This window comes from Amia ocellicauda, chromosome 5, assembly GCF_036373705.1.
Source record: "Amia ocellicauda isolate fAmiCal2 chromosome 5, fAmiCal2.hap1, whole genome shotgun sequence".
NCBI lineage: Eukaryota > Metazoa > Chordata > Actinopteri > Amiiformes > Amiidae > Amia > Amia ocellicauda.
The window spans coordinates 43541328-43557311 of NC_089854.1; the positions used below are offsets into that span (position 1 = coordinate 43541328).

General features: G+C 37.6%; 1 protein-coding gene across 3 annotated transcripts in view; it reads right to left on the reverse strand.

The window, feature by feature from the left end:
- lrmp (lymphoid-restricted membrane protein) overlaps nt 1–13356 on the reverse strand; it is a 30263-nt gene extending 16907 nt beyond the window's left edge. For all 3 annotated transcript variants that reach the window (XM_066705347.1, XM_066705348.1, XM_066705346.1), the window contains exons 1-16: nt 12734–13356; nt 12279–12386; nt 10423–10603; nt 9431–9492; nt 8886–8961; nt 7192–7350; nt 6494–6611; nt 6026–6076; nt 5468–5545; nt 5058–5114; nt 3870–3929; nt 3539–3603; nt 3322–3415; nt 2669–2812; nt 757–858; nt 53–216 (exon numbers count right to left, since the gene is read on the reverse strand). In XM_066705347.1, the coding sequence (XP_066561444.1) occupies nt 53–216; nt 757–858; nt 2669–2812; nt 3322–3415; nt 3539–3603; nt 3870–3929; nt 5058–5114; nt 5468–5545; nt 6026–6076; nt 6494–6611; nt 7192–7350; nt 8886–8961; nt 9431–9492; nt 10423–10603; nt 12279–12386; nt 12734–13334 (2120 nt within the window). In that variant the 5' untranslated portion in view covers nt 13335–13356. The remainder of the gene's footprint in view (nt 1–52; nt 217–756; nt 859–2668; nt 2813–3321; nt 3416–3538; nt 3604–3869; nt 3930–5057; nt 5115–5467; nt 5546–6025; nt 6077–6493; nt 6612–7191; nt 7351–8885; nt 8962–9430; nt 9493–10422; nt 10604–12278; nt 12387–12733) is intronic.
- Nucleotides 13357–15984: the final 2628 nt, after the last annotated feature.

Sequence of the window (15984 nt, forward strand, 5' to 3'; positions counted from 1 at the left end):
CTCATGCTCTTTCCACACGCTAAATTCAACTGTTCCCCTACACACGTCTCACCTGACAGACAGCTCTTTCTTCAGGTGAAGCATATCTGTTCTGGACCTTCGTATATTGCTTGCCATTTTAATTAACTCCTTCTCCATCGAACATTTATATTGGTCAAGCAGCTCGATGCTGTGAATCCACATATTCCTCTTTTCTTCCAGTTCACTTTGTACTTTCTATTTCAAAAGAAACCACAACAACCACCAACAGATAAGTCTTCAATCACTTACAACTGTAACAAGACACAAAGGATATTATATCATTACAGTAGACAATGAAGAATCTAAAGTATTTACACTATTATGTAAAACAAATGTCTTGTGTATGAACTGTACATTTACAATATTTTGTTGCATGATGTGGTGACAAGGAAAAACAAATACTTTGTTAACATATACATAAGATGTATAGATGTATAGATTATTTTAGACCGCATTTTGCTAAATCAATGTATAGCTACAGTATACAGAGTCGTTCATGTGACTTGAAATTGTGAATCTCTGAAGGAAGGGGATTTTTTTTTGTTGTTGTTTGTTCTAAATATACAAAACGAAAATGTGCCCACACATTTTTTAACATTAGCATTTTGGATAATTTCAAAACATGAAAATACCCTTTCTAGCAATCCACAGGGGTATGGTACATCTAAAACCAGTACAAAAAAGGAGAAAAAACTCCTAAAAAAAAATTAATAAAAAAAAAAAAAAAAAACTTACCTCAAAACTCTTCTCAGATGGGGTTTCATTTCCTATATTTGCTTCAATAAATCCTTTTAGTATACACATAATCGTGTAAATGTCCTCCCTAAAGTCTTGATGCTGATAAAATAAAAAAATACATCATGAACATAAAAATATAAGAGTCCTTCAGAAGCTTTTGGCATTCAGTTCTAACAAGGCAGCATTCCATTAATATTCAGTTTAGCATAGAATTACAATGTATGCTTTACTGTAAAATCTTGACAAAATTAAATGTTACTGTAAAAAGTTTATTAGTGAATCGCTTCATTATTGGAACAGATGGTTAATTTAAAACGTTTTTTCATAACACGAAAGCAATTGCACTAGAGCCCGACCGATGCAGGTTTTCTTGGCTCCGATACCGATAATTGGGAAGCAAAATTTCCCGATTACCGATATATCTGCCGATATTTACTTTTTTGTTAGCATGCAAAACAGACATTCTAGCATGGATCCCTCAAATCTCTCCCTGACAGAGACAAATTGTCTCAAATATGCACTGAAGACAGGACTTTTACATTTTAACATGTTACATAAAACTTTAACATTAATTTTCATCATCAATAGCAACAACAAATCAAACATTGTAAAAATTATTTAGAATAAGGGAGAATAAAGGAAACATGTGCATGTTCTATACATTAGAACAAAGACCAAGGTATATGAGCAATTTCACACACAAATAGAATAATGTGCCTGTTCTATACACGAGATCAAATAAGATAGTGTTAAGTGCTGGTTTGGCTTATATTTGCATTTTACACACGTCAGGTTCTCTCAGGTATCAAGTCCTGCAGGTTATAGTTTTTTTTTTTTTTTTTAAGAAATGTCTTATGGGCATTTAAAAAAAATATGTATTTAAAAAACGTATTTAATAAGTATGAATACAAATCACAGTCACAACATGATGTAGGATTTGAAATAGTTATGTATGTATATTTTCAGTTTTATCCAACATTGTCTGAGATGCGTTTTTTACTAAGATCTGAGCTTGCTTGACATTTTTTTTTTTTTTTTGCTGATATCCAAGTCAATATCCTCAGAGAACATTTAGTGTTTATTTTATTTTAATTGCTATTGTGAATTTTGAAAAGCAATTTAACTTTTCAGTGAAAATGCAACTCTATGCCATAGTATACGGTAGTGGTTTTCAAACTTGTCCGGAGGTACCCCCTGCGCTGCTGGTTTTTGTTCCAACCGAGGTCTTAATTACTTAACTGTATATTGCTTTATTAGTTCAATTACGGATTCGATTAAGCAAGCATCATAACTATGTTAAAGAATGGTAAATAATGATAATGACTGTAAATCCAAAGAAACAGGTATTTATTTATTACGTCTGATGAAGATTTTTATAATTTGAAAAAAAATATTTAGCCGATAGTTTGAGAAAATACATCAGTGCATTATCGGTGGAATACGTGCTGATATTTATTTCTGTAAAAGGCAAATATCGGACGATACTTTCGGAGTTCCAATATATCGGTTGGGCCCTACTACCAACCCCCCCTAGTACTTTTTAAGACCTAAATATTATGAGATTACTACAGTGAAGAAAGTGGTACTCAGAGCAGGTATATGAACCTAACTGGATTAAATAAACTGAAGGCTTTTTTGCTAGAGATTTTTAAAAGGCAAAATGGGAAAAATGCCAGTAACGACAAGCAAAGTGATATTTATTTTCATATTGTCATGTGATTCTCCTGAGAAGGTCAGGCATTCGCACCAGGTGAGCTAGGCTTCAATAATGGGCCACAGTACAATAGGATTGACAGAAACCACAAAACAGTGGAAAAATTTCAATAAAAAGTAAATTTAAAGCACTCTCGATTGACAAGCCTTATATTCTGTCAGTTCCAAACCACTGCTCGGTCTCCCAGGATCATACCAGCTTCTGTATGATGGTCTTGAATTCAGCAGACATTTGTTCTGGTGCAGGCCCTTGAAGCAGCAACAGCACCTCCCTGTCTAAGGTTTCATCTAAAGACGGCGTGTGACATGGTGAAGCGGACACACGCTCTGCGCCATGAACCTGCAGCACACAAAACACACTTGTTTAAGAAGGCAAGTGTAAACAGACCATTAAAAAGCTGATATCTGTAACGCTGGCACTCAGACAAATACCTTCTTTCGGCAAAATGACTTTCACACTCTTTCGCATTTCACATTCATAATCTTTAGCGGCACAGCCTCTGCCTACTTCCTGCAGACCTTCAGAAATTCAGAAAGTCTGGGAGCAGAGCTCAGAGAGGAATGCAGATTAAAGTGATATGACTGGCTCCCTTAGGAGAATGCATTCATCGTCACATCACCTAGAGTGAATATAATACGTCTCACTGCAAAGCAAGCCAGATACAATCACCTTGAACTCCAGCTCACAATGTAGGTCTGCATACCCAACCACACTTTAGACAACAAGACTAAGCAACACAATTTCAAGACACTACATGCCACAGCAGCTTTGCAACAAATTTCACTAGAATTTTATACTACCACAATCACACACCCACCATCTACACTTCAGATATAACAATCACAAACCTCTGGTGCCTGCTGGGCAAGTGCCAGCTCAGTTTGTAGTGAACCTGAGATGCTCTGGTTAAGTCTGTAGGCCACAGAGAGACTCATACCCCCCCTAGAGATTTTAACAAGAGAAAACACTTGGTTATCGAAAAGAAAACACTGGAGAAAACACCAACCAACAAATGCAGTCCAACGTTTATAAATGAGGCTCCCCTCCCATGCCTTGACTACTCACGAAGCCAGGTCAGGCTGAAGCATCTCCATGTGGTTTTCCAGTTTGCTCTTCTCAGCCCTCAGCAACTGTCGTGAGTCAAAAGAAAAAAAAAAAAGTTACATAAACTCAAAATGCATGCACATGCACCACTTTAAAATCATAAATGAAATGGAAGACTGCAATGAGGCCTCGTTCAAGAACACAGAAAAGTTAACCCTAACTTTCAGTCGATTTTCAGTCTTCAACAGCTAATTTCTTCAACATAAATGCCATAAAAGACCCAATTGATATATAAAACATTGAACGGGGTAAACTGGTCTAAGCATGTACGCATGAGATTTAAAAAGCTCACCTCGGTAACTGAAGAATATTCCACAATGGTAGTCTTCAGCTCTTGAATTTGGGCATTTTTCTATGGATAAATTAGTAAGGAATAAAAAATGAATTTAAAATGTAATGATAGTAGTACACAGGCTGCAAGTACTGAAAACAAAGGTAAAACATGCCTTGTACTTTTCAGTTGGGTGACCTTTTAATTGGTCTAAGCTGCGGCCTCTTTGAAAAAAGGCTATGCCCATTTCCGTCACCACAAAAGTGTTCAAATTGTTTTTTTTCCCCATGTTTAAACAAATTTACTTTGCTCATTAACTATGATACATCAAAATAAAGATAAAGGCATCTGACCTCACTTTCAAGCTAAAGCTACAATTTGCTTGATGAAAGGAGAGAGATTTTATAGTCTACTTTCAGTTTCCTTTCATCGCACTCTTAATTGTAATGAGTTTCTTTTGATCTATAATAAATACCGCTATCCTCCATTCCAATTTGGTATTTGAAGTTCTTAGTTAGAAATAAGTTCCTATTGAAATGTATATAAAAACTATAGCTGCTTAACAATTGAAGATATAATGAGCATGATTAAAACAAAACTAAAAGAAACTAAAACAGTCAAAGCCACTAGCCTGACACTTAACAAAGACTAAAGCACCAAACAAGATGCACAGTAAGTTTAACTTGTGTGTAATAGTTTTTCTCCTGGCACAAATACAAAAGTTGTCAGCCATTTTCAATCAAGTTCATCTAATCAAAGCTTTCAGGTTTTCGGTTGAGTAATTCAGTATTTTCTTAATATTAATTTTTAATGAAAGTAAACACAAAAGACAACAGAGAGATTCAAAAAAGATCTGCAATTGAATATTCATCTTTGCTCAACCACCCTGGCTTCCGAGAAATAGATTCTGTGGTTTCTGGGACTTGAACAATAACAGAATCTCATTAACAGACAGTCCTGTTATAAAATTAACAATTTCTCACTTTAATGTGCTTCTGAAGCTTCTCGTGAATGTCTGTGTAATAAAAATCGGCAAAGACAGGGCACCAGTGCTTTAACACTTACACACATTTCTGTGAAAAAGGCCAAAAATTGTCAACTAAATTTTGATTTTGAAAGGTAGGAATGTCATGAACTGATGAAAATAAGGGATAAATGTTCAGATCTAGACAAAGAGCAACATTTACAGAAATAAATGTATAAACTAACCTCACACAGGAGCACTTCCTTTGCACTGATGATGGCATCAAATGAATGCATCTGGATCTGAAGAGGAGGAAAAAGACTTGCGAAAATCAAATTGAGCTGGTGTTACTGTTGAGGGGATGAGGTGCTACATTACTGTGGTACATCCGACAGCAGGGAGGTGAATTACATTTACCCCTGTCATAGATGACTTTGGCAGCACAGAACAGAGCACATAGTTCAACAACAAGAGATCAAATGCATCATATAATTTGCCACGGTAAGAGATTTAAGTAAACCTTTCATAGAGGGAAAAAAAAAAAAAAAAACAGGGTGACAGACTGAGACCAACATATTCTTTCATCTTTCAAATTGAGATTTTCCTAAAGAGAATCTAATGCATAATGAATCTAATTCTCTTAACTCCAATGTACCTGAAGATCAGCATTGACTTTACACAGCTCAGCGATCTTCTTTTGAAGATCATCGATATCCACAGTGTTCTTAATATTCTGACAAACAGCAAAATAGTGTGATGAAAAAGCTAATTAAACAGGACTTAAAAAACATACAGAACAATTTGAGAAAGCAGAGCATACGATTAGTTTATTCATGGATATATAGAGTAGTGTTTTAAGCTGACTGTAGGCCTTCGAAGAAATGATACATGTTTTTCACAAATTGCTCCAATGTAGCTGATGTAGGAATGTAGCTCTAATGTAGTCTTATTGATAAATGATCAAAATGTCCTTGCGATTCTACATTACATAAAACTATACCAATATTAATGACTATGTTAACAAACAGATTTTGACGTCATCGCCTTAAAGTCAAAATAAATACTTTAATACTTAAATACTTTAAATAGTAAATAGTTTTAGAAAGGTGAGATTGCCCCCTTAAAAACCCATACTACGCAGACTGTAAAGAGGGCAAAGTTGGTCTATAAATCACACCTAAATCATGTGAAGCTTCATTATACAAAGGCATACCTCCTCCTGCAAAGATGTGATCTTCGAAACAAGACTCTGATTCTCCCTTTCCTGTAAGTTTACAAAAATATCAACAATTAATACAAATCATAATGAAGAAAATCAACTGGACTTGTTTCCTGCGCATTAGCACATGAAATAATTTTAAATCGCATACTGATTCCCCGATACAGAAGTAGTCTGAAGCTGTAATGGGTAAAAAATATTGTTTTGACTATTTCAACAGAATTGGTTTTATTTTTTATTTTTATTAGCAGAACATGCACCTTCACATCAGATCTGAGCAGGTTTATACATTACAAGGGTAACACTACATATATATTTTTAAATCATCCATGCATTAGAGTGAACAGAAAGTATAATAGAAGATAAAAATGGTAATTGAATTATTGCTACTACAATTTCTAAATCCCCCTGCATTGCCCCTTCATGGATTTTGTAGGTTTGTTTCCTGCATTACAGTCATACCATCTGTTTGTTTTGTGCCACTGATCTGGCTCTGCTCTCCTCCACATTGCTAAGGTTTGCTTTCATTTCCTCCAGTTCTTCCTTTAACAGTTTCTCCTTCATCGCAGACTGCTGGCCACTGAAACACAGCAAACCTCAAAGTGAACTGACCAAGTCACATTCAGCAGGGAAAAAAACGCAAAAATCACTGATTTGGTGTATTTAAATTTGAAACCTATATTGTGCTGCAAGAAAACTCACTTGCATTTTAATGGTGCAAATTCAGTACTATTTATTTGAGAGGGAATCTTTAAATAAACCAGCCTAGACACATTGTACATTGATTGCATACAGTATGTATATATTGAAAGCCATCCAGGAAACAACTGTCAACTTTCAAGACATGGTATGACTCACTCAACAACACAATACCATGCATTCATACACTTTTAAGACAAAAGACATTAATATTATTCATGGAATAATATCATATTTTAATTGATATATGGGTACATACATAATTTGATAATTCCAGTATGCTATTATTGCAAATAAAACTTTAAATACTGTAAACATTCTGAACGATTAGAAGTTTCCCCTTTTCCCCACTTAAGATTTTCCATTATACAAGAGCAAACTATTTTACCTGTAAATGACTAATATTGCGATTAGTTGCACACCAGTATACAAGGAAGGCAATACATTACACTTGTCACTACCTTTTAGCCTGTGCCCTGAGGTCTTCGTTTTCCTCCATTAACTTATTGTTGGTCTCCTCCATAGTTTCCACCGCCAGTTTCACTTTTCGGACCTCGTCTTGCAGTTTTTGGTTGTTAAACTGCAGGTCAGCTACACAGTATACCAGATCCGACGTCTCTCTACACAGGTCATTTTCATGATTAGGGAGGTATTGTGTCCATGTATTGTGATTACTGGCTAAACATACTTGGATTAAATCTCAAAATCCTATCTCTCGCTATATCTATAGAGCTACAGTTCGGTCCATAAATATTTGTGACAATCAAATTGACACAGTGACACAATTGTTATCATTTTGGCTCTGAATCATGAATTAATTTATGAGTTTCAATACTTGGTTGCAAACCCTTTGCAGTCAATGACTGCCTGAAGTCTGGAACCCATAGACATCACCAGATGCTGGGTTTCTTCCCTGGTGATGCTCTGCCAGGCCTGCACTGCAGCTGTCTTTAGTTCCTGCTTGTTCTTGGGGCGTTTTGCCTTCAGTTTTGCCTAAAGCAAGTGATATGCATGCTCAATTGGATTCAGGTCAGGTAATTGACTTAGCCAATGCAGAACATTTCACTTCTTCGCCTTAAAAAAGTCTTGGGTTGCTTTGGCAGTATGCTTTGGGTCATTGTCCATCTGCACTGTGAGGCGCCATGCAATGAGTTTTGAAGCATTTGGCTGAATCTGAACAGATAATCTAGACCTAAATACTTCAGAATTCATCCTGCTGCTTTTGTCAGCAGTCACATCATCAATAAATACAAGGGAACCAGTTCCTTTGGCAGCCATACATGCCCATGCCATAACATGCTTCACAGATAAGGTGGTATACTTCCCGTTTACATCTTGTGGTAAACCCTCTGTATTTACTCTGGTGAAGTCTTCTCTTGATTGTTGAATTTGTCACAAATACGCCTACCTCCTGAAGAGTATTCTTGATTTGACCAACTGTTGTGAAGGGTTTTTTCTTCACCAGGGAAATAATTATTCTGTCATCCACCACAGTTGTTTTCCATGGTCTTCTGGGCCTTTTGATGTTCCTGAGCTCACCAGTGTGTTCTTTCTTTTTAAGAATGTACAAAACAGTTGATTTGGCCACACCCAGTGTTTTTGCTCTCTCTGATTGGTTTGTTTTGATTTCTAAGACAAAATTGAAGGCAAAATGCCCCAAGAACAAGCAGTAACTAAAGACAGCTGCAGTATAGGCCTGGCAGAGCATCACCAGGGAAGAAACCCAGCATCTGGTGATGTCTATGGGTTGCAGACTTCAGACAGTCATTGATGACTGCAACCAAGTACTGAAAATCACAATTTAATTAATGATTATGATCATTTGTCTAAATAATTTTGAGCCCCTAAAATTGGGGGGGACCACATATAAAAATGCATGTAATTCCTACACCGTTCACCCAATTTGGATGTAAGTACCCTAAAATAAAAGATGAAAGTCTACACTTACAGAACATCTTGAGTGTTTCCTTTCAAATCCATTATGGTGGCGTACAGAGCCAAAATGACAATTGTGTCACTGTCCAAATATTTATGGACCTAACTGTATATCTGTATATCTATATACACACACATTCAGAACATGCACATAACAGAACATTAAAACATAATGCAACTCCCACGGACTACAGTGAAAAACTCCAACTGTTCTACTTACAGGTCCCCTCTGGACACTTCTCCTCCAAACGCCTCCAAGCTGCCAGCTGTCATGTTCATCAGGGCTGGTTTCCTGGCTGTAAAAATAACCGATCCAGGAGTGATTATTGAATCTTTACTGGCTGGATTCACTGATTAAAAAATAAATAAATAAAGAGCAGGCCTTTTGTCCCCGTTAACTGAACCATGAAAGCATTCTATGCATTACAGCGATGAGGAAAGTCAAACTGCAGATGTTTTAGAGTTGAATGAACATAAGAAGGGGATCCCTACTTTGTTTCCTCCTAGAATCAAAAGAGCATTGCTAACTTCTCACCACACAAACACTAAAGGCTCAAGTAGAACCTGAATTAAATGCCTGCAAGGGTATGCTCATAAAAAGGGTGTATGCAATATGCCATTTTTATTATGTCAGTTCCTTTATGTCCATACAAAACTCACATGTTGTATTGATCCAGAATGGAGGTTTTTAAGAAACTATGGAGATGCTGCAAGTGAAATGCCAACTATGAGCCACCAGTGGTTATTTCCAGGCAAGAATCTTACCTGACAGACTGTCTCGCAGCTTCTGAGAATCTTCCATCAGGTCTTCAGCTGTTGTCTCATCACTACAAAACAAAATAACGCAATTACAACTAAATCGTATGTGCATTATGAAATACAGCAGGTTCTTACCATAACATTTGTTGAACTTTAGCCTTTTGCATATCTGCAAGTGTTTAAGACAAACATTTCTTACAAGACTTAATTTTTCCAGCTTTATTTTATAAAGCACAACTTGAAAACATGAAATAAACATTTGCTATCATACCAAGTGATTGTGCAAATTGCCTAGTAACAAGACCTTGCAAGTTAAACAATTCTTAAACAAGGTGAATCAGATTACTATAGTCACACTGAAACCAATACCCTCCCAATAATAGAGGGAACATGGGGCCTATGAGAATTTGTTCCTTAATATAATCCAACTTCAGGTTTCTACGATTTGGTTTTATAACTTGATCTGTACTTACGGCTAGGTATTTTAATCTACCCTGATCAAATACCAAATGCGATATCAATAATTAATCAAGAGTAAGAGAAAGAGGGGAAAATACTTTTAAACACTTTAAAAGCATTTGAAATATTTAAACCTAGAGTAAAAATTAGCCAATATTGGACAAAAATACAAACACTTTCAAGATCTTCCATGGAATTTCTGTAAATTACAATATCAATCATGTATGATGTAAAATAGATTAACCAGATCGTTAATTGTGTAAAGAAATGCTATAGAAATGTTAATGAGAGGGCTATAGCAGCATCAGGAAGCATAAAGCTGTATGTTCTGTAACACTACAAGCACCTTTAGCTTTGAATGCTCGACTCGAATGCCAAAAAGGAGTTGTCACTTGCCATAACAGCTGCTTGCTTTATAATCTCACCAGTACAATAGGCTGCACTGGCTATGCATGCCCTGGAAACCACAGATCTCTTTATTAATAAAACTGGAGCCTTTGCGTTTTCTATTTTATTATAATTATTTAGAATGCTGTTACCCATGGTTGCGGCAGTCGTCAATCCACTCCTTCATGATGGCATGGTAGGTGTCCAGGTCGATGGAGATGTCTCTGTGCTCTGGGTCCAGCATGTTGCATAACTCCTCAAGGCCACTGTCCTCCGAGCCCCGGCTCGTGGTGTGGCGGAGGTAATCAACGATCCTCGAAACATACACCTTACCTGGGGGAGAGGGATCACAGTCTGTCTTCGACTCAGCGGCTGCCATCAGCAAGGTTTTATTAGATCTCTTTTGCTTAATTTTAATGATTTTTTTTTTTTTTTTGGTTTCCCCCCTTCTAACAACCACTTGAAAGGATCTCGAACAAGCAGATGAGGCAGACTGATTGACCACTTTAGATTTCAACCAAAATTAAAATCCGCCCACCCTTTCTGTGGGAAAAAATGACAACTGCGCACATTTTTCGGTGAATCATACTCTCCAGAGATTAAAAAATGGAAATAAATGCATAAAAACACATTATGTAAAACCTTATGTATCCTTTTTTGTTGTTATTTTAAACCAACAACAAAAAAAATGCTAAAGGCAGGTAAACTACTAATGCAATAAAATTGTATAGGGTAAGGTCTCTCCTTTTATAGTTGGGAAGATAAAGATTCTGGATATTACTTATAAGAATCATTGCCATCTCTGTGTAAAATTAAGATTTGGATGTTTAAGGAAGAAATCCTGATGAAAATAAATAAATGCTAAAATTAGAACATTTGTCCAAAGTTGTTCTTAAATTTGATTAGGTTGATAGGGTATTATTTGGAATAGTTCAGCTTTCAAATTAGGAATACATTTTGGCCAGGGCTAGGTTTAGGGTTAGCTTACCCGGTAATTTTAGGCTTTAGTTAAGGTTACTAAGCTTACTCGAGTGTGGATTTGTTTGGGCCTAGCTTGACAACTTGAGTAACAAGGTTGGGGCTTGAGTTGTTTTGGTCTAAAATGGGGCCTACTGATGCAATACAATCGTGTCAGGTTTCTCCTTTTGACACTGCAATGCAATAAAGACTAGGTTTATTAAGTTTGGGTTGAATACATTTCAGTGTTTAAGATAGGTGAGCAAACTATTGATGCAATACAGTAAGGTACACATTGTAGATTCTCAGTTATTGCATTTATGGCCACTAATATTCAGAATACAGAACATTTCAAACATACATATTCCACCATGAAAACCCATCCATCTGACAGGAGTGACATATCAATTATACAAGTGCACCTTGTGCTGGGGCCACTGTAAAATGTGTAGTTTTGTGTCACAACCCAATGGCACACATGTCAAGTTTTGAGGGAGGGTGCAATTGGCATTCTGACTGCAGGAATGTCCACCAGGGCTGTTGCCAGAGAATTGAACATTCATTTCTCTACCATAAGCCACCTCCAATGTGGTTTTAGAGAATTTGGCAGTTCGTCCAAACAGCCTCACAACCGCAGACCACATGTAACCACGCCAAGCCAGGACCTCCACATCCTTCTTCTTAACCTGCTCGATCATCTAAGACCAGCCACCTGTTGATGAAACTGTGCAGAAATTCTTCAGTTGCGCAAACTCAAACTGTCAGAAAGTGTCTCTGGGAAGTTCATCTGTGACACGTTATCCTCACCAGGGTCTTGACCTGTCTGCAGCTCTGGTGTATATTCCTGCAGTCAACATGCCAGTTGCAGCTCCCTCAAAACCTGAGACTTGAAATCCATAGATCAGGGCCTAATGAATGTATTTCAATTGACTAATTTCCTTATATGAACTAACTCAGTCAAATCTTTAAAATTCTTGCATGTTGCATTTATATTTTTGTTCAGTGTAAAATATGAAATGCTAAACAGAATGGCACAACATAATGTACTTACCTCTACGTTGCGTGTCACAGGCATGAAAGATAGTATCCAGCAAATCCTCTTCACAAATTAGACTAATTTCTGACGTGTCTTTCCTGCTTTCAGATGAATATAGATTCCCTGCATTCAAAATCAAGCAAATAATAAAATAAACAAACATGGGGAAGCGATTCAGGTTAAGTCTCGCTATATCTAGACTTTAACATTTCAAGAACCTAAATCGACAGATAGCTCTAATACAATTAAACACATGTAGACATTCACAATGGTGAATGAAAGGAAAAGTTTATGATTTTACAAGCAGCACACTTATCTAAACCAAGGTTGGCAGCAAGCACATTCCTCTACTCAAATATGGCCAATTATAGCAGGACAATACATGGACAGTTTTCCTCCTTCATCGGTACAGGAGGTGAGAGGACTCTAAACATATTCCTTGGTTCTATAACAGAAAGCACAAACATTACCGGGACCATCGCCCATTGAAAGTCTTTTAACCACTAGGGCTTGATAAGTCAGGTCACACTGGAGGTTCTCCGAGGGGTGGCAGAGGTGCAAACTGTAAGGCCCCAGGCTAGGCACAGAGCTTTCGCTTTTGTGAAAACTGTAGCCCCCTCTTCCCTCGGTTTGGCTGAGGTTGGAGAGGCAAGACAAGCTGAAATAGTTCTCTCCCATCTGATTGGTGGGTGTGGAGCAGCTCTGGGACCATGGGCGTGCCTGCCTGGGCTTGCCAGTCAAGCCGGAGGTGGTGTAGGTGGTGTTGGCCGGGGACCTTCCATTGGGAGGACAGCGTGAGCCTGGGGAGTCTTTGGGAGTCAGCATACCAGGCCTCCCAGGGCTCGCGAAAAACACAGAATCACCGTCACTCTTCACAGTCCTGTTCTTAAGAATGGCCTCCATGTTCTTCTTCAGACTGGCATGCGGGCTGTCATAGTTCCTAGACTGGAATTTGGGAATCTGAAAGGTGGAGTTAGTCTCTTGGTCCCTCCTCTGAATGGTCTGGATCTTCCGACATATGCTGTCCACGGGGTTGTGACGCCTCTGACTGGCTGCGATGTCTGAAGCCATTTTCCAGTGACTTTTGGAAATCTTCTTTCTGCAAAAACAGGTTAAAAATGAGGCAAAGTTACAAAATTAGAACACCTAATTTTATCATTTTTATTTAAATTTACACAGTTTAATGTTTTAATGTATTTTTTCTACAATGGAAATCAAATATTGTTTGGAAAGTTCTTCCCAACACTGTCGCAGAAGTTCCCACAAATGTGTTGCACTTTCTTGTTTCTTCTTTGTTGCTTTTTCTTTCACCCTTCTGTTCAGGTCATCCAATGTTTTGGGTCATTATCTTGCTGTAGGATGAACCCCTGACCAACTAGGCGTATATCAGAGGGTATTGCATGGCGCTGCAAAATACTCTGGTAGTTGTTTTGGTTCAGGGAGCCACTCACACTGTGCAAGCTGCCAACTCTAGATCCAGCAAAAGCGCCCCAGACCATCACCTCCTCCATGTTTGAAAGTTGGCGTCACACACTGAGGAACCATTCTTTCGCCTACACAACAGCATACGAAAAACCCTGCGTGATGAATGGAAGATTTCAAATTTTGATTCATCAGTCCATAAGACCTTCTTCCAGTCTTAAGTAGTCCACTGGCGGTGCTTTATGGCCCAAGAAAGCCTCTTTTTCTTATTTAGCCAACTTAGCATTGGCTTTCTTACTGCCACTCGACCTGTCAAACCTGCAGCTCAAAGTCTTCTCTTCACAGTCAAATCTGAGACTTGCAAGCTGTTGACTCTCAGAAACTTGTCTTCCGATTCTGCTGTGTCTTTGGGTCTGCCAGACCTCTTCCTGTCAGTTTCCTCCAGTTTCCAAGTACCTTTTGATGGTGTAGGAATCTGTACTTAAAAAAAAACTGCTAAAATTTCAATAAAAACTGGGAAAATGGGTCTGTTCTAAAACTTTTGACCAGTAGTGTATATTGGTGGCTAACATTCCACCTCGGATCTAATCTCATTATCTGGGTAAAAAGTCAAATCATATGCCCTTTCAATTTTTTGGGGGGCTATTAATTGAAAGGTAAAGCAACATCTAAAATGCACAAGTATCTGTCTCTCAAGGATGGGGGTTGCCTGTCTGACTCTGAAGATATTAGTGATGCACAAAACTATTATTCAAGTTAGATAGTGTATTCTCAGGGAAGGGGTGTGGGTATGACACCCATGGCAGTGATTGAGACTTGAAACTGAAGAACAGCTACAGTTGGAATTGGTTGTTAAGTACTACTGGAACAAATGAGGGTTGGGGAAGCATTCCTCTAGTGAGAAATTAAAATGTATAGAAAGGGCTGCCACATGCAGTAAACATCCCCAATTGTTCTAATCTACCCCATGCATGGAAAATTGTTTAAGACTATTGCAGCAATTGTAGTTGCACATCTGTCCCCAGAGTTTTATAATAAGCTTTCAGCAATATAGCTTAGAAGTCCTTGCACTCGTGTAACTAATGTTGTAAAGACATGCACATTTGTAAAGGACACCTGCATTTGAAGGCGTTTAGTCGACAGTATAAATCTGAGATACAGTACATCTGTCTATTATACTGCATTAGTCAATTATGTTAAGAAGTTAATCGATTTTTAAATACGCATTAGCAGACTAGTGAAGCAAACTCTGGCACTGAAACGTGGTCCAGTTGAATCACAAAATGGAACTTAAAACCCAATTATCATTTAAATAACACTTGCGTTATTTATACATACATACAGGTCTACACACAAACACACACAATAATTAGCATTTAAATCCTGTAATGAACTAAATAAATTATCAACTGGAACTGCAATCGATTCGTTTAAATACTTTGCATAGATGTATTTTTGTTGATATGGGATGAAAAGAAAAAGTTTCACAAGCCTCAAATCCGTAAGGCAATGCAAAGGAGAAGCAATTAAAAAAAATCATTCGGACGAGAAAGAGAATTAAAGCAATATCGAGAGTGGGTTTTGCGATAATTCAAATCCAGCACTGCACTATTTCAAACTGAAAATGCTTAAGGTGATGTTTTGATTAAACACACACACACACACACACACACGGATATGATTTTACAACTACAGGAACATACTGACTGATCGATTGTTTCTATCTTCTAGCTCAGTCGCTACCAACGCAACAAAACAACATTAAAATACACTGTCGCCATGTTGTTGTTGTTGTCGTTTTGTTGCATTTGTCCCATCCCAGACCATCTTACTGTTTTTTTTTCCTTCTCAATACTCCAATCTCTCGTATAAAGTTGCAACACAGGTCGATTTAGTTACAATCCAATGCGGTCTGGAACTCCCGTGTGATTTCAAAAGAGCGCGCCAGAATGACGTCAGTGCATTTAAAGGCCACGCTCCTCAATCACACATGCGCTCAGCGCCCCCGTGTGGGTAAAGCTTCGCAGAAAACCAAGGGAAAAGGCAATAATTTAAATAACATTTCAAATCTATTTTCTGAGGTAATATTTAATACTACAGTTACTATGCACATCTATTCAAGCTTATACAAATCAGAACTATATACAATTAAAATAGAATGCATTCCATTACAGTTAAATAAACAGTTCTGGTCTGAACTGTTGGCAACAAATGCACTCAATTAGCTATGAATAGAGGAGCACTGCGTCTGCTGTGAAAGCCCTGTCAGGTAAGGTAAAAGGTGTGCAAGAAACCTCCA